General features: G+C 50.4%; 2 protein-coding genes across 2 annotated transcripts in view; one reads left to right on the forward strand and one right to left on the reverse strand.

The window, feature by feature from the left end:
- Positions 1-22718, reverse strand: part of LIMK1 (LIM domain kinase 1) — a 317283-nt gene that overhangs the window by 235134 nt on the left and 59431 nt on the right. The gene's annotated exons all lie outside the window — the stretch shown is intronic.
- On the forward strand, positions 17850-19099 carry CLDN3 (claudin 3). Its single transcript, XM_081132287.1, has one exon. The coding sequence runs from the start codon at positions 18079-18081 to the stop codon at positions 18739-18741; it is 663 nt and encodes a 220-aa protein (XP_080988413.1). The 5' UTR covers positions 17850-18078; the 3' UTR covers positions 18742-19099.

Genomic DNA, 22718 nt, shown 5'->3' on the forward strand with positions numbered 1-22718 from the left:
CCTCAAGCGCCCAGCCCAGGAGCTTGGGGGCACAGGGGAGCCATGACCAGGCTTTGAGAAAGGACAGAACTAGCCAGCTATGACTTGTGGGAAAGTACCTGGGCCAGTGTGGCAGGTTGATTTTGGGGGAAGAGATAGGAGGGCTGCCCTGCTTTTGGTTGGGCGATGGAGTCTCAGAACAGAAGAACATCACTGAGGATACATCTTGACCCAGGTCCACCCAGGACACCCAGAGCAGCCAGCCCACTGGCCCCAGGGCCAGAAGAGGCCTGGTCTCTAGTGGGCAGAGCCAGGCAGGGTGTGAGGTCATCCCAACTTGCTTCCTCTTTACCGCTCTGGTGACAGCCTCAAAGGACCCTGGAACCCAGCACCCTTTTCCTCTAAGAAGCCTGGGCAGGGCATACACCTGATGACGACAGCTTACAGAGAAGCTGTGTGCTTCCATGACACACCAAGAAGGAGAGAGAAACCACCAGCTAGCTGATCAAGGGACTCCCAGGCAGGGAGGCAGCCAGTGAGTCAGTGGTGACAGGCCAGGAACAAAACACAGAAATCTAGGGATCATTAGTGGCCCCAGCCCCAGGTGACTCAGAGATCATATTACCCCTCCCTCCCACTGCAGAGGCCCCCAGGCCTGGCCTCCTGGGCCTCCAACCTCTCTCCTGCTCGATGCCTCCCAGCACGGATGGGTGGACACCACCCACACTCATTCCTGACACACATAGATTCTGCCCCCTTGCCTTGTTGGGGCCCAGAAGTCCAGCTGCCAGATTTTTGCCTTACTGCGAGGTGTACCCACTGACCCAGCCTGGCCAGCAGCCCTCATTCCCTGCTGGCTTCCAGCTCTAGATCAGACTAGCCCCAAGGAAGGGCACACCCCGCCCCGACCTGCTCCATCAGCTGCGGAGCAGAAGGTGAGGCTTGGCCTGGAGCAGCCACATTTGTGGTTAGGTTTGAACTTTTTTATTTTTTATTTTCTCTTTATAGCAGGGCTTAACCTACATGTTTAAACTTTTGACGTGTGCCTGAGTACTCACCCCCACCACTCAATCACGCCCTCACTCCCTCACTCACTTCACTCCCTGCTTCTCTCCTACTGGGCTGGGGGAGCTGAGGATGCCCAGAGGCTGGCCATCAGCCACTGGCTTGGTGTCACTACCCTTAGCATCATCCATAGCTGTCCACCCCCACAGTTCGCCCAGGCCAGGCCTCCCCACCTACAGGCCATATGAAGCTCCCACTACACACCTGAGTGTGCAACGAGGATCCCATGTGTGCTGTTTTTGGTGGTGGTTGTTCATTTGTTTTTTACATATTTTTATTGATTTCAGAGAAAGGAAAGGAGAGGGCAAGAGAAATAGAAACATCAATGATGAGAGAGTCATTGATCGGTTGTCTCCTGCACGTCCCGCACCCCCCCCCGCCCCCGGGCATTGAGCCTGCAACCTGGGCATGTGCCCTGACCTGCAATCGAACCTAGATCTCCTGGATCCTAGGTCAACGCTCAACCACTGAGCAACACCGGCTGGGCTCATGTTTTTATTTAATTAAAGTATAGCTGACATGCAATATTATATTAGTTTCAGGTGTACAATATAGTGATTCAACATTTATATACCTTACCATGTGATCACCGAGATAAGTCATCTGTCACCGTACAGTTATTATGATATTATTGACACATTCCTTGTGCTATAAACTACATCCCTGTGACGTATTTATTTTATAACTGGAAACTTGTACCTCTTATTCCCTGTTACCTTTTTCACCCAAACCTCCACCCAACCACCTCTGGCAACCATCAGTTTGTTCTTGTGTCTATGAGTCTATTGAGATTCTGTTTTGCCTATTTTTTTGTTTCTCTTTTTAGATTCCACATGTAAGTAAAATCATATGGTATTGGTCTCTCTCTGTCTGACTTACAGTATTTCAGTTAGCTTAATACCATCTAGGTCCATCCATGTTGCTGATGACAAGATTTTATTCTTTTTTATTGCTGAGTAGTATTCCATTGCATATTTACCCATCATCATGGATGGCCACCCATTTTTTTAATTTTTTTTCAATGGACTCCGTTCCAGTTCTTTGCCATCTCAGCTGGCTGACAGGACTCTCAACCTCAGTTCTTCCTGAAGCTCCTTCTCTGACCGGGGATATTCCAGGTCCTAAGACATCAGGAAGTCCTCCTTGTTCAGCCATTACCAACCCCTGGCTGCCATGGAAACCTCCAAGCTCCAGTCCATGTGACCCCTTCAGGGCCTGGGGCTCAGTGGCCCCCCAGCCACACTTAGGAATCTAAAATCACGGGGCCAGGAGCCATACAGGCATCACCTAAAAGGTCTCACCTTTTGTTCCCGTGAATAATGCCACAGTGACCTTTTGACACACACTCACCCTCCCTACTCACCCACAGAAGTCTTCCTGGCACTCCCCGAGTGAGCAAGATGAAGTCTGACCCCAGGCGTGAGTACTAAAGTCTGCCGTAGTCTGGCCCAGCCTTCCTCTCCTGCTTCCTATCCTGACATCCTGACATCCTGCCTGGCCACCAAACCCGCCAGCCACTTGTGCCTCGCCAAGCTTTGAGTTCACAGTGTCCGGCTCAGGCCCACTAGCCTTTGCACATGCTGAGGCCTCTGCCTGAGGTACCCACTCATCATTTTGCCACATGGCAAACCCTGTCCCATCCTTCAAACCGAGTTCAGGGACTGCCCCTGGGTTCCTCCAAATGCTCATGATCACCCCCATCAGGTACTTGCCACACCGTGTGGATGTGCTTCTGTCTCCCCCTCAACCCCAGCTAGGCTGGGAATTCCTTGAGGACAGGGACAGCAATTTTTTCTTCTCCTACTTCCCCATGAACAGCCTTTGTGTGTCAGAATATGCATTAATGACAAGCTACTGAATTATTACTGAACAAGAGTAAAAAAAAGAAGCCAGAGGCTTGACTGGGTAGTTCAGTTGGTTAGAGTGTCGTCCCCATGTACCAGGTTTGCAGGTTCAATCCCGGGTCTGGGCACACACAGGACTTAACCAATGAATGCATAGTAAGTGGAACAACAAAGCGATTTCTCTCTCTCTCTAATCAATGAAAGCATGTTCTTGGGTGAGGATTAAAAAGTAATAATAGCCCAGCTAGGCGAGGCTCAGCTGTTGAGCATTGAGCTAGGATCCAGGAGATCGAGGTTTGATTCCCGGTCAGCGCACAGGCCCAGGCTGTGGGCTCCACCCCCAGTCGGGGGTGTGCGGGAGGCAGCCGATCAATGATGACTCATCATTGATGTTTCTACCTCTCTCTTCCCCTCTCCCTTCCTCTCTCTGAAAACAATAAAAAGATATATTTTTTTAAAAAAGGTAATAATAATAAAAAATAAAATCAATAACTAAAATTTTTAAAAAGAAGTGAGATATTGATATAAATAAGTTATTGAATAAATAAATAAACAGAGGAGAAATCACAAATCTTCCCTGCAGAAAAATTCCAAAAAAGATGTATGTAGAGCAGGGAAGGAGTTCCTCATCCAGTCCATCCCACCACCCTGCCAGCCAGCCCATCCCTGCCCGGGTCCCAGAGCCAGCCAATGGCTGGATCACACTAGTACTGCCTACCCCTCCCCACAAACAGACATACAAGGGCTCCTGTGTCCCCAACCCCATGATCACTGATGTCCTGGTTTCTCGCCAGTGTCTGACCCAGCACCTGACCCAGCACCGTGTAACTGGGCTTCCCTGCTGGTGGGAAAGTGGCTCCCCCATCCCACTTAACTCTACTGTCCAGGCCTCCCTTTGGGATGAGTCTGGTACAAAATGTCCCTCCAGGCTCTGTCCCTTCTCTGTGCTCTGACCAGGCTGGGAGTTCAGGCGTTGTTATCTTGGAGTACAAGGCCAGTAACATTAATAATAACTGCCTGACCCTAGCCAGGTAGCTCAGTGGGTTAGAGCGCGTCCCAATACACCAACGTTGCAGGTTTGATTCCCTGGTCAGGGCACATACAAGAAACAACCAAAGAATGCATAAATAAGTGGGAAAACAAATCAATGTTTCTCTCTCTCTCTCCCTTTCTCTCTCTAAAAAAGCAATAAATAAAATTTAAAATAATAATAACTATCTGAATGGTCATAGCAGCACTATAGAATAGGCAAAATGTGGAAGCAAACGAAGTGGCCACCAGTGGAAGAATGGAACAAAATGTGCTATATCCATACACTGGAATTATTTTTCAGCCATAAAAGAAATGAAGCACTTATACATGCTACAACATGGATGGACCTTAAAAACATTGTGCTAAGTGGATGAAGCCAAACACAAAAGGCTACATATTGTATGATTCTCTTTACATGAAATGTCTAGAATAGGCAACCCCATAGAGACAGAAAGTAGATTAGTCACTTAGGGCTGGAGGGGAAAACAAAAATGTTCTAAAACTGATTGTGGTGATGGTTGCATAACTCTGTGAGTATACTAAAAATCACACATTTTATTTTTTATTTTTTTAAAGAATAGTTTATTGATTTTTTTAGAGAGAGGAAGGGAAAAGGGAGGGAGAGAGAGAGAGAAACATTGATGTGAGAGCAAACCATCAATTGGCTGCCTTCTGCACGCCCCTCAAAGGAGAATCCAAAGGACAATCTCATCCTGGTGCACGGGACAATGCCCACCAACTGAGTCACACCAGCCAGGGCTGAATTACACACGTTAAATAGGTGAATTGTATAGCATGTGAATTATATCTCAGTAAAGCTTCCTTAAAAATAATAATATTTAGTCCAGCCAGCATGGCTCAGTGGTTGAGCATCGACCTATGATCCAGGAGATCACAGTTCAATTCCCAGTCAGGGCACATGCCTTGGTTTTGGGCTCGGTACCCAGTGGGGGGAAGACAGGAGGCAGTTAATCAATGAATCTCTCATCATTGATGTTTCTATCCCTCTCCCTTCTACTCTCTGAAATCAATAAAGACATATTTATAATAATAATAATAATATGTAGCACTTCTCAAATGCCTGTTGGATGCCAGGCAGGCCCCACCAACCTCTGTTAACCCTCGGGACACCGTGATGGATATCATCCCACCCTACCAATGAAGAAACCTAAGGTGGAAGCATTTAAGTGACTTCCCCAGGGTCACATGGCTTGTGGAAGCAGGATTTAAACCTAGACCTATCAGAAACCAAAGCCACTGTGTGTAAGCACCATAGTAAGCGTCAGACCTATTCAAGTTTGTTTCCAAGATGTTACTGAGCCATGAACTCGCTAGAGCTGGGGAGAAACAGATTACCACAGGTCCTGTGCTCAAAGGCTGCTAGTCCCACAGGAGCCAGTCAGACCTGCCTGAGATTGTGCGGGACTGGGGTGAAGGGTGCGGGAACGAAGCATAACATACCATAACCCCCTGTACAGAATGAGATGGGATGCCCAGCAAAGAGACAGAGCCCCTGGCAGTAGCACCGCACCCCGGGGGACAAATGCTGGGTGTCTATCTTTGGCCAAGGCTAGGCCAGCCTATCTCGCCCTCTCGAGTTTGCTGCTGGGAACTGCAGCCCCCGAGGTGTGCGCCGACTGTTGACCAGAATTTTGAAAATCACTCTTACTCTCTGGCAGGTTGGAAGAGTGGGAAGGGAATCCTGACAGGTACAAATGAAACGGGGCCTCCAAAAGTACACCCCAACTGGAGTTCAGTGAAGGGAGGAGGTTCAGTGGAAATGGTTACCCACACATGGGGTTTACAGGTTTTTCCATCACGATAAAAGGTAAAAGCTGACCAGTGTGATGTGAGTGGCAGAGGTCTGTCCTCCCCACCGGGGGTCCTGCTGGGCAGGCCTGCGGTGGGCTCTCTCGGGGGCCTGCAGAGGGCACAGCAAGTGTGGCTGAGGCCCTGAGGCAGAGCCAGGGAGGTGGCCATCCACCTCCTTGAGAGCCTGGGAATGAGGGACAGGGTTCCTCTGGGCCCTCCACAGAGAGGGGCAGGAAGGAGGGCAGGAAGATGGTGCATGCTTGTGTGAGGAGAAGGAAGGGGAGAGGGAGACACAGGAGCTGCTCAGGAGCCCCTGGGGTAGTGACAATTCCAGAGTGGCGGCCTTCTACTCTTCCTCCTCCCGGGCATCCCCCTCAGTCACAGCCAGGCCTGCCCAGGCCCGGGAAGAGGGCGACAGCCCGGCCAAAGACAAGCTGGCTGCCTCCCAGACCCTGCCCTAGACTTGCCTCATCTCAGCACAGATCCCTCCCCAAGCCCCTGCTTCTGATTGCACCCACACCCTCCCACGGCCCCTCAGCGGGGGGCAAGAGAGGGTAGTGAAGAGACAAGGCAGGGAGAGTGGAAGGACAGTCGCAGAGGGAGGCCCGGTGAAGGGAGGGGCTTCAACAAGGGGAGTGAGGGCTGGAGAAAGAGGGGAGCCTGGGAGGTGGGAGGGGAGACTCAGAGAGGGAGATGCTCAGCGTGGGCAGAGGGGGCTGAGGACCCAGACCAGCCTAGACCAGGCAAAGTGCTGGGGGAACGATCTCAAGCCACCTAGCTTCAGTGGGGACGTGGTCCCATCTGGGCAGCACCCTTGGCACAGCTCCAAGGCAGTCTGCAGGCTCAGTGTCAGCAGACCTACCTGAAAGCGGAAGAAGCTTGGGCAGGGCCTCTTTATGGCTCCTGGTGAAACCTGGCCCTGGGGACAGGGAAGAAGTTTCTCTGAGGCTGGTGGGGAGGGAGGAGTGACTCACTCCTCTCTTCCAGGCTCCATGACACCTCAGAGCCTGGGAATTACCCAAAAGCAGCCAACCAGGCCAGTCCAAGAGACAACAGCTCCACCCTACCCTGGCCGCTCTCACCTCACCACTGGAGGATCAGACCACACCTGGAACTGTGGACACCCTGGACGAGAAACACACACCCTCTCACACAAGCACAAACCCACACAGACACACACCCGCGCACTAAATCCAAACACAACCACCTTCATCCAGAAATAAACACCCCCCACACGCGGACACTTGCAGGTGCCGGCACACAGTCCCCCCAAGATGACAGCCCACCAAGAAGCCCACCACAAAGCACACCATGCAGCGAACACAAAGACCTGCACAGGGCACGGCAGACCCGGGTGCGGGCCACCCACACTCTCGCGGGCTCCAGAACCAGTTCTGCTTCTCAGCTGGCCAGCTTAAGAGGTTCCTTGGGGAAAGAGAGGGAAGGAGACAGGCAGCAGAGGTGGAGGGGATGCCAAACTGGGGTGGGGATACCCAGTGGCCTCGCTGCTGAGGAAGGAAAGCACAAGTTGGGTTTTAACCTAGGGCCAGGTACTCTCATCACCGAAGAACCTGAGGTGCCCCTACCCTGCCTTCACTGCCTCCTGCTCCCAACATTTCCCTACTGGAGGGTGGGTCTGAGAGAACACACATAAAGCTTGGTGTCCCAGCGCAGGTGTCTATGTAACAAAAAGCTGGCTGCAAAATCACCTCTCCAAGAAGGCCCCAGACTCCACATTTCTGTCGGTGCAGTTTAGCACCAGTGTACAGGGCCAAAGCTCCCAGTATGTGGCGTCTGCTGACTTGTTGGGCAGCTTCTGATATATGGGATTTCTACGCACTTCTGCTTCAGACTGAGGCTTCCCTGGGCAGGGGCTGAATGCATTTTATGTCTCAAAAAAAGAAACTGCATGGCAAACGAAAACATAAAAATGGTAAAACATAAACCATACATAGTCTTGGAGAAGATATTTGCAACCCATATAACCAACAAATGATTGATACTCAGAACATAAAAACAAGTTCCATAAATCAACAACAAAAGGACAAACACCCCAATAGAAAATCAGGCAAATGCCATCAAGAAGAAGCTCATGAAGAGAACATTGAAATAAACAATAAACAAATGAAAAGATGTTCAATGTGACTAATAATCAGAGCATGCAAATTAAAAACAAGAATGAGATGCCACTTGGCACCCACAGAATGACAAAAAAAATAAAAAGCCTGGTGCTACCAAGTGTTGGCAGAGATGTATAGCAATAGAAACTCTCCAACATGCTGGAGGGGGTGTCAATTAGAACAACAATTTTAGGGAATCATTTAGCAATACCTAGTAAGGTGTGTATACCCTATGATCCAGCAATTCCACTTCTAGAGAAACTCTCACGCGTATGCACCTGGAGGCATTTACAAGAACATGCGTCATATCTAATTTGTAAGAGCAAAACCGTTGTAAACAATCCAAATGCTCATCAAGAGAATGGAGATAAGCTGCACCCTGCTCATACAAGGGAATACTATCCGTAGGCACAGGAAAGGAACAACAGCTTCTTGTATAAGCATGGATACATTTTGAAAACATAAGGTCAATTAAAAAAGCAAATTGTCGAATAATTAATAATGTAATAAATAAATGTAATAATGTTTGATGCACGAGATAGTTCTATGTATTGTGAATAAATATATACCTAAGTAGCAAAACTATAAAAACCTGAACAGGGAGATGACACGTCAACTTCAGGATAGTGTCGGCTGGAGGAAAGCAAGTGAGTGGGAAAGGGAAGAGGTACAAAGAGCCTTCAGCAGAATAAGACCTGTTCAATTGGAGGTGGTGGGGTCCCATGGGCTTTTCTTATATTATTCTTTGTACTTTCCCATGTGTTTGAAATATCTCAAAATTATTTAAAAAAAAATTTTTAACTTTTAAAAAAATTTTAGTTTTTTTTCTGGCTGGTGTTGTTCAGTGGTTAGAGCATCGCCCTGCCCACTGAAGGGTCGCAGGTTCAATTCCCGGTCAAGGGCAGATACCTGGGTTGCAGGTTTGTTCCCTGGCCTCTTTGGGGCGTGTGTGGGAGGCAACCAATTGATGTGTCTCTCACATCCATCTCTCTCTCTCCTCCTCTTTCTCTTCCCTCCCTTTTCCCCTCTCTTCCACTCTCTCTAAAAATCAATGGAAAAAATATCCTCTGGGGCAGATTAACAACAACAAATCTGTTCAAAGTGAACAGGACCATTTTACAGCCTAGCAGCAAGAAGGTGGGCTGCTGTCTTGGTTCCTGCGCTGATCGCAGCGAATGCCTTCCCTCCTTCGCTCTACATTTCAGCGTTGGGCCCGCACTCTCCCCCACATGGCTGACTTTGCCTTCCTCCCTGGGCCTTCCTGCCCTTGGTGGTCCCGCCACTGGAAGGAAGGGGGTGGGGTGGGGAATGTCTTCTGTGAATGTTTATCAGGTCCTGGATCCACAGATAACACTGAGATCCTAGAGGCCTAATGCAGCCCAGTCACATTCGCAAAGCATGATCTAGAAATGCATAGGAACCCCCCACCCCACCTTTGTCTTTAGAAAGATGTCAAAGGTATCAAAATATGTGGTCCACTGCAACACAGACGAGAGCCTCCTTTCCCCTCCTCTCTTCTCACTTTCCACCCCACAACTGGCTAATCAGATCTAGAAGCTGCCCATAAAACCTCTCTTCTACCCCTGTTTGAAGAGCTCTGTTCCCTTCCTGCCCATCTCAGCACTTCATAGTCTTTCCCTCAAAAAGCAATTCTCCTTCTGATAAGCGAGATGGGGTAGGAGGAAATCTGGCACAATTATTGAACCCTCTTGAACAGACCAGAGGAGGAGAGGTCTGAATGCACATGCGTTCCGCCTACGGGAGAAGCAGCACAAGGCGTCAGAGCATCTGCAAGGCGGCAGTGCAACCTCCCACACTTGTTTCCAGGTGGAGCCAGGGCCATCTTCAAAAGGCCATTTCATCATCCTGCAAGGCCAGATGCTTCTAGGTGGTGGGGTTCGTGAGAAGAGCAGGACATCACCCCATACTTTTCCTGCTGTAAGGCAGCTTCTAGATCAGAAACAATATTGCAACATTCACAGAACAGCAAATGAAGCATTAGCAAGGTGATGAATGGTGGTACCCACAGAGCATGATACACAAGTAAACTAAATTCAAATCCCAAAAAAGCATCTTCTGAGGTATGGATAAATTGCTGATGACCTCACAACAGAAAAGGGCTGGAGTGATGGGGTCACTTTAGCCCGTCTGGTCCCTAAGGGAAGAAGTGCTATACTGGATTCGGGATTGGTGCTATTTTGCTGCCAGTAGGCACTCAGGTCAGTCTTGGTGAGACAAAGCCTTGCATGGCCTCTTTTGCTGCCACAGTGACTACTATGGTCACAAGCCCATTGAACAGGCACTGTGCTGACTGGGGAAGAAAGCACCCACAAGACTGTTGATAGGACAGAGATGTTTGAGCCCCTCCAGAAGCAAGATGCTCCTTTGAGTTGGAGCTCAGAGTCAGGGCACATGGTGCCACGGGCCTGCCCTAACAGGGGAGCGTGGCCTCGGTCAGCGATAAGGAGGGAAGCCGTAAGGGCTGAGTAACCTCTGATAGAGCCCTATCTTAAATCAACTTCTTTCTCCTTGGGCCTCAAAAGCTGCTTTGTTTAACTTTGTGCTCTTTGGGTGAAGATACGATAAGGTCCTCAAGGTTTAAATAAACTTAGAAGTCAACAGCATCTACTACCCTCCATTCCCTGGGAGGGAGGCTTAGAGAGGTGAGAATACAAGACCCCGGAGGGGCAGGGACGAAGGTCTCACATTCCTCTCTCTCCTGCCCTCCGAAGCCCCAGCCAATGCCAGCTGAGATTCCCTTGAGTTTCTTTTCCTGTTTCTCATTTTGGTTGTGAGTAGGGAACCCAGCGCCAAAACATTGAACTACAAAGGTTAAGCCAGGGGTCTCAAACTCAAGTGGTTACAGGGGCCAAATGGGAAACGAAAATGCATATAAGGAGCCAAGTGAAAGACAAAAGGCGGGGGACTTCCACTTTTGAGAAGGTGGACTTATTCCCTATTCCTTCTGCCAAGTACAACAAAAACCCCTGGACTTTATAGATAAAACAAACAAGAGAAGATTGAAAGTGGAGAGAAGGCAGACCAGCTAGGCGACCTTTAGACCCAAGGACACGTGACACCGTCATCATCATCGCCATCCTGCTGGCCACCTTTAGGCTCCCTCATACATCCCAGACCTGGAACAAAGAAGCAGGCAGCTAAGAGACACCAGTGGGCACAGACAAAATAAGCCCCAACAAAAACCTGTTTTCTCTAGCCAAAGAACCAAAAAGACAGAAAACTTTCAGACAATAACCACTCTTCTCTAGCCAAACACCAGAGAAAAAGCTATGGCCCCACGCAACCCCACACCACAAAGGCCAGGTGGGGAGCCTAGAACTCCATCCTCAAGAGGCTGTAACAAAGCACACCAACACCCTCACCGAGGTGGTGTCACAACCCCTGCCCCCACAGTGTCAGTGGAGACAGTGTGGGAGTCTAGCCTTCTATACCTACCAGTAATAAAAAGGTACCACACCCACTCCCCACTGGGTTGGTGTCAGAGGAAGCCACCCCAACCATGCAATCAGTGGAAACCATCTGGGGAGCTGGAACTCCCGCCCCTATTTAGCAATAACAAGGAACCGCCTTTCTTCCTTGCCCCAGGTGTCAATTACGGCCAAACAGAACTTCTACTTCTACCTGGTAATATAAGAAAGCCCCTCCCCCTTCTCCTACAGTGTGAACATCAAACGAAAGGTTTAAATAAGATTTAGACTCTTGGAACATAATACAAAACTGCCCAGGATTCAACTGAAAATCTCATCATACTAAGAACCAGAAAGATTTCAAAATGAATGAAAATAGATGCCAACACCAAGATAGAAGAGATATCAGAATTGCCCAACAAAGATAATTTTAAACCAACCATGATCAAAATGATTACAGGAGTAATTATGAATGCAATTGAAACAAATGGAAAATAGAGAAGTTTAGCAAAACAATAAAAGATATAAAAGAGAACCAATGGAAAGTTTAGAACTGAAAAAAAAACACCTGAAATAAAAAACTCAACAGATGACTCAAGAGCAGAAGGAAGGAGAGTGGTAAACATGCAATACAGTGTACAGATGATGTGTTGTAGGACTGTGCACCTGAAACTTGTATAATTTTGTTAACCAGTGTCACCCCAATAAATTCAATAAAAAGGAAAAAATAGATGGATTAAAAAAAAAAAACAGAAGGGAGAAGACAGAGGAAAGAGTGAGTGAGCTGGAAGATATCTTGGGGGGGATGTGATGACAGAGCCTCAGGTAACCTCTGGGACGATATAGTCTGTGGGACTGTATCAAACATCTAACATTTGTGTCATCAGAGTCCCTGAAGGAGAGGGTAAAGAAGGCAGAGCTAGAAAAGCACTTGGAGAAACAACAGCTGAAAACTCCCCAAATTTGGCAAGAAACATAAACCTACAGATTCAAGAAGCTAAACAAATCTCAAATTGATTAAATCCAAAGAAATGCACATCACGAAATATCATGATCAGATTTCTGAAAACAAAAGACTAAAGGGAAAAAAACCTTAAAAGCAGCCATAGATAAATACTATCTTACCTACAAGGGAAAACAATTAGAATGACAGAAAATTTATCATCAGATACCACGAAACCAAAAGGAAATGGCACAATATTTTTCAAGTGCTGAAAGAAAACAACCTAGAATCCCATAGTCAGTAAAAATATTTTTCAAGAATAAAGAAAATATCAAGACATTCATAGAAAAAGGACAATTAAGAGAATTTGTCACAAGCAGACCTACCCAAAAGAATTACTATGATTGTCTCAGTAGAAAATCCCAAGAAATCTACAAAAAAAACTCCCAAAATAATGGGGTTCAGGAAAGTCACAGGATACAAGATAAACATAAAATAAAACATTAAAAATAAAAGTTTTTGTTCCGTGGAAGACCTGTTCCTCAATCCCCAGCCCTGGTTGGGGTGCATGCAGGAGAGAACCAATCGATGTCTCTCTCTCATGTCAATCTCTTTCTCTCCTCTCTCTCTCCACTGTCTCTGAAAAGCAATAGAAAATAATATATAATAATCCTCGCCCAGCCGGGCGTGGCTCAGCGGTTGAACATTGACCTAGGAGACAGAAGATCTCAGTTCGATTCCCAGTCAGGGCACATGCCCAGGTTTCGGGCTCGATCCCTAGTATCCCCAGCAGGGGGCGTGCAGGAGGCAGCCGATCAGTGACTCTCATTGATGTTTCTCTCTCTCTCTCCCCCTCTCCCTTCCTCTCTGAAATCAATAAAGATATATTTTAAATATATAGATATAGATCTATATCTCCTCAGGTGAGGATTAAAAACACAATTAGAACATGGGCAAAAGGCATAAAGAGACATTTCAATGAAGAAGATATACAGATGGTAAATTAGTGCAGGCAAAGATGTTTAACATCATTAGTCACTAAGGAACTGCAAATTAAAACCACAGTGAGAGCCCTGGCCAGGAAGCTCAGTTGGTCAGAGCATCTGCCTGATACGCCAAGGTTGCTGGTTCAATCCCCAGTCAGGGCACATACATACAAGAATCAACCAATGACTGCATAAATAAGTGGAACAACAAATCAATGTTTCTCTCTCTCTCTCTAAAATGAATAAATTATTCAAAAAACAAACAAACACACACAGTGAGATACCATTACACACCTAACGGGTGACGAAAGTAAAATACAGTGATGATACCAAACGCTGGTGAGGATGCAGAGAACCTGGATTGCTCACACACTGCTGGTGGGTACGCAAAATGGGAAGGCCTTGCTGGGAGCAACTCGGAAGAACAGAATGGTAGTTTTTCAAAAAGCTAAACATGCAACAACCAGAATTTGCACTCTTAGGCATTTATCCCATAGAAATAAATACATGTTGCACAAAAACCTGATGGCTACTGCTTGAGGGTTGGACGCTAGGCAGGAGATAGGAAACAGGCCAATCTCCTTTATGAGCACTCTTCTCTCGACTCCTCTTTTCTTAGCCCTTTGCTCCTTGGAATCACACGCACACACATGCACAACATTCTACCCAAACACACCTTGTCACCTCCACCAGGTAACTCCTTCTCCGCCAACTCCTGCCCAACTTCCAATGGGAAGCTCTCTTGGACCAAAGCAGCTGCAGAACTCCCTTTCCTACTGTCACTCAGCACCCACTGCAGGGGTCCGTTCCTGGAGCATCTGACCCACCTTGGGTCATGCTGCTGTTTCTGTATAAGAGGCTCAGGAATGTGAATGTGTATGTGTGTAGGGATGTGTGTGTGTGTGTGTGTGTGTGTACGCATGCTCACACATGTTCATGTGCATCATGCCTAGAGCCCTGAGCCTCACCCTCCGCCCACCCCCTCATAGCACTCTCCATTCAAAGGCAGCCTCATCCCTTCCTCATTCGCACCCTCTGGGAGACGGGCACTCACTCACCACAGCGCTGCAGGGCGCAAGCACCCTAGTGGCTTTTATTTTAAAAGCTTTATCAAGATATAATTTACATATCATACGACTCACCAGTTTAAATTGTACTATTGAATGGTTTTTTAGTATATTCATAGTTATGCAACCATCAGCACAATTAATTGTAGGACATTTTCATCACCCCCAAAAGAAACCCTGTACCCATTAGCAGTCAGTCCCCATTTCCTCTGAACACCCACACCCCAGCCCCAGGCAAACACTCATCTACTTTCTGTCTCTGTAGGTTTTCGCACTCTGGATAGCTGCTATAAATGTAATCATACAATATGTCATTCCTTGCAACTGGTATCTCTCACTGACCATAATATTTTCAAGGTTCAGCCACAATGTTGTATGTATGAGAACTTATTCCTTTATATGGCTAAATAAAATACTCCATTGTAAAGATATGCATATTGCTTTTGTTTATCCATTCAGCAGCTGACGTTTAGGATGTTTCCACTTGTTGGCTATTACGCATAATGCTTCTATGGAAGTTTTGTACAAATATTTTTTTGTGTGAACAGGTTTCCACTTCTCTTGGGTAAGTAGTAGAATTGCTGGGTCATGTGGAATTCTACATTTTGAGGAACAGACTGTTTTCAAAAGCAACTGTAGTACTTTACATTCCCACCAGAATCATAGATGGTTCCAATTTCTCCACATCCTCTTTTTGATTCTCATGCTCATGAATGAGAAGTTGTATCTCTGTGTAGTTTGCTTTGCATTCCTCTAATGACTCATGGCGTCAGACATCTTTCCATGTGCTTTTTGGCCATTTGTATATCTTCTTTGTCTATTCTCAATGCCTATTTAGATTCTCTGACAGTTTTCTAATTGGGTTATTGGTCTTTTTATTATTGGGTTGTAAGAGCCATGGTAGATATTAAGCAAAAAGCTAATTGGAGCTGTTTTGCCCAGAGCCAAAGTCTTATTTGCAGAGTCCCTGAAGTTTGGCCTCGGGTCATGAAGCTTTCTGTTCTCATCTCCTCACAGCCCTGCCCAGCAGGTCCACCTCACTCAGGCTCAGCAACAAGGCGCCTCTTTCTGCCTGCCCCCCTCCCTGACCCTGGCAATCAGAACGTACCCCTCTGCACACCTGAGGAAACAGAGGCTGAAGGTGGAAAAGGAATTTCTCAAGGTCGCATGACTGGTGAGAGTAAAGACAGCTCAAACTCAGATCTGCCCAACTAAACCCCACACATTCTGTACACAATTTCCCTGCACATTTGTATGTTTTGACCTGGTTGTTCTCTGGTTTATAATAACCTCACATTACCTCTATTCTCATTATACCCTTTGAGGTGGGTCATATAGACATCATTGTCCTCAGTTTAGAGGAAACTGAGCCTAAGAGAGGTGACATGACTTTCCCCAGCCTCATAGCACCCCACCCAGACACAACAGCAGGGAACCCACTCTCTAGCCAAAGGACCTGAACTCAGCCCTCCACTAAGCCCAGTCACACTGCCTGAGGGCTCTGTCTCCCTTCTGGGCCAAAGCCACCCCCAGTAACCAGGAAACCAGCAGCCAGCAGTCCACTGAAACCGACCTAGGCTCCACGAACTTCCTCCAGGGCAGCCCCCACCCTGCACCAGCTAGGCCCTCTGGCTGGGCACTCCCAGCCCTGCCCAACCCAGCTCCAATAGGCCCCACCCAAGACCTTTGCCCCTGCAAGAAGTAGGACCCTGGTTTCCTAGGCTCTGGCCCTACTTACCTTACCCTTGTATCACCCCAGGGCTTGGGCACTTATGAAAAAGAACACAGGCTATATGCCTGTGATTTGAAAGATGTGGAGAAAACCAGAAAATCCCCTAGGTCCAGCTCAATGAGGTTTCTATTGTTGTTGTTGATAATCCTAACCTGAAGATATTTTTTCCATTGATTTTTAGATAGAGAGGGAGGGCGAGAGGGAGAGAGGGAAAGAGAGAGAGAGAGAAATATCATCAATTGGTTGCCTTGACCAGCAATCGAACCTGGGCCCCTTTGGTGTGCAGGCCAGCGCTCTAACCACTGAGCCACGCAGGCCAGTGCTCTGTGAGGTTTCTTATCTAGCTTGGAGGTGTGCTTGGTTCCTACTAGATTACAAAGCTCTCTGATTCAGGTAACACAGTAGTGTCCCATTATCAGTCGTTTATGCCGGTAGGAGGGCCCAGGCAGGAAAGTTGCAAGAACACAAGAAAGCAATTCCCTTCATTCAAGTCATGAAACAAACATCCTCTTGAGCGCCCAGCACTGTTCTAGGCACTGGAGATGCTGCGGTGAATAAAACCAGCAGAAGTCCTCACCCGTTTGGGGACCTTCTGGCTGTCCCAATAGAGCTGACATACTGGAGCAGAGAGAGAGAACGAAAAATAAGTAAGAGGAATACAGAGTATGGCAGGTGGTGTTAAAATCTAAGGCGCATATAAGGTGTGGAAAGAGGGCAGGACACTGTGGGGTGAGTAGTTGTAATTTTAAACAGTGTAGTCAGGGAAGGAAGAAGGCCTTGCAGGGAGCAAAAAACCTGAAAGGTAGGAGTGAACCTTGAGGATATCTGCACGTGTCCCATCGTCGCAAGCACAGGGGGCCGGAGGAGGGAGCCTGGGGCAAGGGAGAGGAACCGCCAGGAGACCCGAGCGCGGGAGCGGGGCGGGGCGGGGCGAGGAGGTGGGGGAGGGGCAGGCCAGGCAGACCTTGGAGGCCAACCCCGAAGGGCTCTAAGCAGGGTGAGGGATGGCCCAGCTGCGGGAGCAAGGACACTGCAGGCAACGTCTCTGACTTCCCACTTTGGGCCGCATCAGAGCTCTTTCACCACCATTTCATTAGGGTGGGTCCGGGCACTGACTCGGGGCCCAGAGAGAGGAGGGAACTCAATAGGAGGAGGGAGACTTGGGGGGGGGGGCATCTCAGCTAAAGGGATCCAGAATCGTTGAGACGGATAAGAGCTGAGGGAGCTGCAGCGGGGCTGGAGGAGAATTTTAGTTCAGGACTGGCTCGGGGGCATCTCCTGGGTGCCTTTGCGGGTGGTCTCGGGCTACATAGTCCAGACCTCTAGGGCTGGCAACCCCCTGGGCCTGAATCAGGCCGGGATCTGGCGCGACGGGTGCCGCTTAGAGGCCCGAGGGGCAGAGGAGCAGGTGCTCAGCTCCCCGCGGGGAACGGCCGCGGCCACGCCCACGCCGCCCTTCCAGTCCCCGGGGGTCGCGGGCAGCGAGCAGGCAGCGCCCCCTTCACCACGCCGCCTGTGCCAACGGCGTCGAAAATGAGGGGCCAGGGAGCCAGTGAAACAGACCGTGACCTGCACCCCATCCCGGACGGACTAGGGGCATTCGTTTCCAAGCAGCGGGGGCCCCGGAGAGGCCGGGGCCCAAGCCCAGGCCCCGCCCCCTCTCGGCTCGGCACCCGCCGCCCCGCGCTGCGCTCCCCGCGGAGTCCTCCCTCCGCCGGAGTTCGGTGAAGGTGGAAAGAGGGGCCACGTCACTGTCCCCAGGTCCGGGAGAACGCGACTCCGCCCCTCCGCCCCCGCCCAAGCCTGAGCTCGGATCTAAGACCAATCGGCCCCAACTCGGGGCCAGTTCAGCCGCCGCCGCCCGCCCACAAGCCTCAGGCAGGTGCCGACGCGGCCGCGCTCGAGCCCGCGGAGAGGAGCCGTTAGCGAGCGCGCGATTCGTCCGTCCGTCCGTCCGTCGGGGCGTCCCTTAGTCGGCTTGCCGCAGTTCCTGCCCAGGCCCAGCGGCCGCGGCCCCTCGTCGTCCCGCCCCCGGAGCCCCCCGGCACAGCCGGGCTTGGAGCGGCAGCCATGTCCATGGGCCTGGAGATCACGGGCACCGCGCTGGCCGTGCTGGGCTGGCTGGGCACCATCGTGTGCTGCGCGCTGCCCATGTGGCGGGTGACGGCCTTCATCGGCAGCAGCATCATCACCGCACAGATCACCTGGGAGGGCCTGTGGATGAACTGCGTGGTGCAGAGCACCGGCCAGATGCAGTGCAAGGTGTACGACTCGCTGCTGGCGCTGCCGCAGGACCTGCAGGCGGCCCGCGCCCTCATAGTGGTCGCCATCCTCCTGGGCGCTTTTGGGCTCCTCGTGGCGCTCGTGGGCGCCCAGTGCACCAACTGCGTGCAGGACGACACCGCCAAGGCAAAGATCACCATCGTGGCGGGCGTGCTCTTCCTGCTGGCCGCCCTGCTCACCCTCGTGCCGGTGTCCTGGTCGGCCAACACCATCGTCCAGGATTTCTACAACCCCCTGGTGCCCGATTCGCAGAAGCGCGAGATCGGCTCTGGCCTGTACGTGGGCTGGGCGGCCGCGGCGCTGCAGCTGCTGGGGGGCGCGCTGCTGTGCTGCTCGTGCCCGCCGCAGGAGAAGAAATACGTGCCCACCAAGATCCTCTACTCGGCGCCGCGCTCGGCTGGGCCAGGCACGGGCACCGGCACAGCCTACGACCGCAAGGACTACGTCTGAGCACCGCGCGCCCTCCGCCCTCGCGCTGGAGCGCCCACCGCGCGGCGCGCAGCCTTGCGTGGGAAACCCGCCCGGCCCGGGCGTCGGGCAGCCCTGTCGCTGGACTGGGCGGGGCCCGCCCGCCGCCCTCTTCCCCGGCTGCCACCCCTCCGGGGACACGCAGCGGGGCCCAAGCCTGGGGAGCAGCCCGCAAAGACAATGAAACCTCCCCCTCTGGAGCGCCGAGTGGGGCGGCCAGGGCTACTTTCCCGCCCCCTCGCCCACCCCCTCGGGCCCAGGCCCCAAAGCCCGTGTTGGGCAGGCATTGGCAGCCCTGAAAGGGGCCACTTGATATTCTTCAATAAAAGCCTTTCGTTTTGCAGTTGCCTGCGCGCCTGCTTGTCCTGAGTGCCGCAGACAGGTCTCCAGCTACCTGAAAGGGTTGGCCTTGGCTGGATGCTGCTGGGGATGAAGCCTAGAGAGGAAGAAAGGTTCAGTAACCGAGAAAGTGAGGTTGTAAACGGCACTGGGGGCTGGCGGTCATTTGGCCTACTCACTGGGATTCAGACAATAAAGGTACAACCTTAGAGAGGCAGGTGTGGGCACTTCCAGCAGGTTGTGGCAGAGAGTCGTGGGGGAGGGGAGAGGGGGGAGGGTGTCAGGGACCCTCTTCTCCAGGCTGTGACATTTGGGTTTGTGCTTGAGGCATCAGTTTTCCACAGCGTGGCTGCACACCGTAATCTCCCCTGCGCTGCATGAAAGACCACATTCAATGCTATGATTTCATATTTGGAAAAGGAGAACACAAAGACCTATTGTGTTTTGTTTTGTTTTTAACCAAAAGTAATACTGGGCAGAATCTTCTCACCTGGGGGGAGAGGTGAGAGAGGGGGCCTCTTTTCTTTCTGGAATACCCCAAGGAGGACTCAGAAGCACTGGCATCTTGGAGAAGGTGCAGGAGGTTCAGGCATTGGGAAAGGGAGCCTGTGCCCAGAGCCAGGAAAAAGAAATTCCACATGGCTGGATAGATAGCAAGGTGAGAAAGGAAGTGGCGATGAGGCCCAGGGGCTCAGAGAAGATGAAGGCATGGAGAGTCTCCTGGGTGGAAGGACAGACTTTGGATCTTACTCTGGTGTTACGGGAATCATGGAAGGGACTCACCTTGTCAGAGATATGTTCTAAAATAACCTCTCCAGCAGGCCCTGCAGAGCTGGGATTCAGGGAGGCCAATGAAGGTGAGAGACCATCTAAGAGACTATGTAGCCATCCCAGTATGAAGTGATGCAGGTCAGAAATAAAGCAGGGACAGCAGGGCTGGAAGCAGGGCCTGATGGGGCTGTTAAGGAAACAAGATGAGCAGGGCTTGGAACCATCTGGGTATGCAGGGTGGGGAAGAGGGCAGAACTAGGAGAGCCCCAATTTCCCCCCCCTAGTTCATTAATTGGATGGTGGTGCCATTTGCCAAAATAGGAGACCAGATTACTGGGGGGAGATGATGGGTTCAGGTTTGAGTATACAGTTTGGCGAGTCTGTAGGACCTCCGGGCAGAGGTGTCCAGGAAGTGGCTGGGCACATAGAGAGCTCTGGAACTCAGGAGTGGTAAACTTGGCTATTGTTAGCTTACAGAAGGGAACCGAAACCAGGGAGTGGATTAGGTCAGTCTAAAAACCAAAGGGAGGAAGAGTTTCAAGAAGGCGGGCATTGGCCACAGTGTCCAAGGCTGCAGAAGTGGTCAGGCAAGATGAGACCTGAGGAGGAGCTGTGAGATCAAAAGCAGTGAGGTGATCACTGGTGGCCTTAGCAAGAGGCGTGGGGGCAGACGCAGAGGACAGAAAAGTGAGTGGGAGAAGAGAAGCAAAAGCAGAACATGTAGGCCCTGCATGCAAGAGGTTTGCTTATAACGGGAATCGGGGCCAAGTTAGCAACTTGAGGGGGAGTGAGGGGCACGGGACAGGTATTTAAGGTTGGGGAGTCTTGAAATTGTTTCAAAGTTATTGTATCTCGAACTTCTTTGCCTGAAGCAAAGCTAAAGCAAAAAGTTCCGGTGGCAGTCTGATTTTTCAGTAGAAGACTCCACTTAGCTCCCCCCAAATTCTCCTCTGGTTAAGGAACACTGACTGACCCTGTTGTCACTCTGTATGATCCAAGGAAGAGGAAGTAGGTTACTATCAATAGCAAGAGTACCCTAGCTTCAGGTCATCCTCTGTGAGATTCAGGAAAGGACTTGGGGTTGTCATTGCTCTCTCCAACCAGTTCCCCCTTGGGAACCGCTCTTCTAACCTGAGGGGAAGGAAATAGGGAGAGTGACTGGCTATGAAGATGAAGGAGACAAATTATGGAGAGGGGTTCTAGGGAGAGCTGGAGAGGAGATGTAGGCTCAGAAAAGGCAGAGGGGCTCAGTGGGGGGGCCTCAGTGAGGGGAAGGATCAGAGAGAGAGGCTGAGCAACAGGTGACAGGGAGGGAACTGAGAGAAGAAAGGTTCTCTGGACCTCTCTGGAATGGGATTTGGGGGGTGGGTAGAGAACCAAGTGGTTGCATCTGACTTCATCCCCATAGTCTCTGGCCAAGGATCTAGGTTGGGCCAAGCCAGAACTGAAGGGTACCAGGTGGCTTCTTTGTCCCAGAGAACCTTGCAGGCAGGAGCAAGTTTACTCATTTACCGCTAGCTTCAAGAGAGCAGCCTGGACACAACACTGCCTGTGGTAGATCTGCAGCCTCAGGCCCAGAGCCAGCCAGCCCACCCCCAGCACGGCCAAGCCAGAAGGATGTGGCAGAGAAGGGACATAGGTTGGATCCTTGGGTGGGGTGGGGTGGGGTGGGGTGGGTGGGGTGGGGTGGGGTGGGGTGGGAAGGACTCAGGGCTTCAGACCCTCCTCTGGCTCCCTGGTCTCTCCCCAAGACTGGGCTACACTGGGGCCTCCTTGGGGGTAGTGAGGTGCCCTACTCTATTTTACATCACCCCCCCCCCAACAGGCACAGACATCCTTGCCTGGCTTCGGGGTCTGTCCGAACTCATCCTCCTCTTATTCTTTCTTGAGTTTGGGATCTAAACAGAGTTGGTGGAATTTTCAGCACAAGTTGAGGGTTCTACATGAGGGGGCCCCAGGAAATCTTCAGATGGGTGGAGAAGAGAAAGGCATTTGATGTCAAGGAACACACTGGACTGGGAGTTAGCTGCTTTCTAGATCTGCCCCTTTTCCCGGGTGCCTGAGCAATTCTCTTCCCCTTCTGGCTCTCAGTTTCCCCGTTATTTCAATAAGGGGCTTGGACCAGATGACTCATGAGGGCCTCCCCAGCTCATCGTTTCACCCCCATTTTTAGCCTTATCACCCCCTGCAGAAGAAAATTAGAACCAAACTGACTAGGAAAGCAGGGCAACTCACTCCTCTGAGCCTCGGTTTTCTCATCTACTAAATGGATATAATAGCATTGGGCTGTGTTGAGGATTAGCTGAGTCATATTCCGGGTTCCCATGCAGCCTACTCTCACCCCATCACAGCATATACTACGCTATGTTGTTGTTTTGTTTCTTGTCAGATTTCCCCTCCAGAAGGTCATCTTCCAAGGTCAGGGGAACTGTCCTGAGTTTCTGTCTGGAGCACCCAGTGCAGACCAGCACCAGCTTGTGGGATGAAAGCATGCCTGTGTGCATGAAGAGTGCCTGGCACAATGCTAGGCACACAGGAGGACCTTAATTAAGGAGAGTAAGTATTGTTAGTATGTTGGTGTATTCAGCCAGGCAGGCACCTGGAAACATGAGGGAGATGTCTGCATCCTGAGAAAGTTCCTGTGTTTCTTTACAGTCCACAGCCCTGAAACCCACTGCCAGGCCCTGGGGCTTTGTCCCACCCCACCTTCCACTGTGGTGCAGCAGGCTCTCTGGTCTTGCCACACCTGTTCTAGCTCTTCCTCCTTCTGAGACCAAAAGCCAAGTGCTATATCAAACAAACAGTATTTATTGTGGCTCTCTCAAGGTCTGCAGCAGACAGGGAAGAAC

The sequence above is a fragment of the Miniopterus schreibersii genome (genome assembly GCF_964146895.1).
Source record: "Miniopterus schreibersii genome assembly, chromosome: 3".
NCBI lineage: Eukaryota > Metazoa > Chordata > Mammalia > Chiroptera > Miniopteridae > Miniopterus > Miniopterus schreibersii.

Coding starts and splice junctions, on each gene's coding strand:
- CLDN3 (XM_081132287.1), top strand. CDS start 18,079: ATGTCCATGGGCCTGGAGATCACGGGCACCGCGCTGGCCGTGCTGGGC.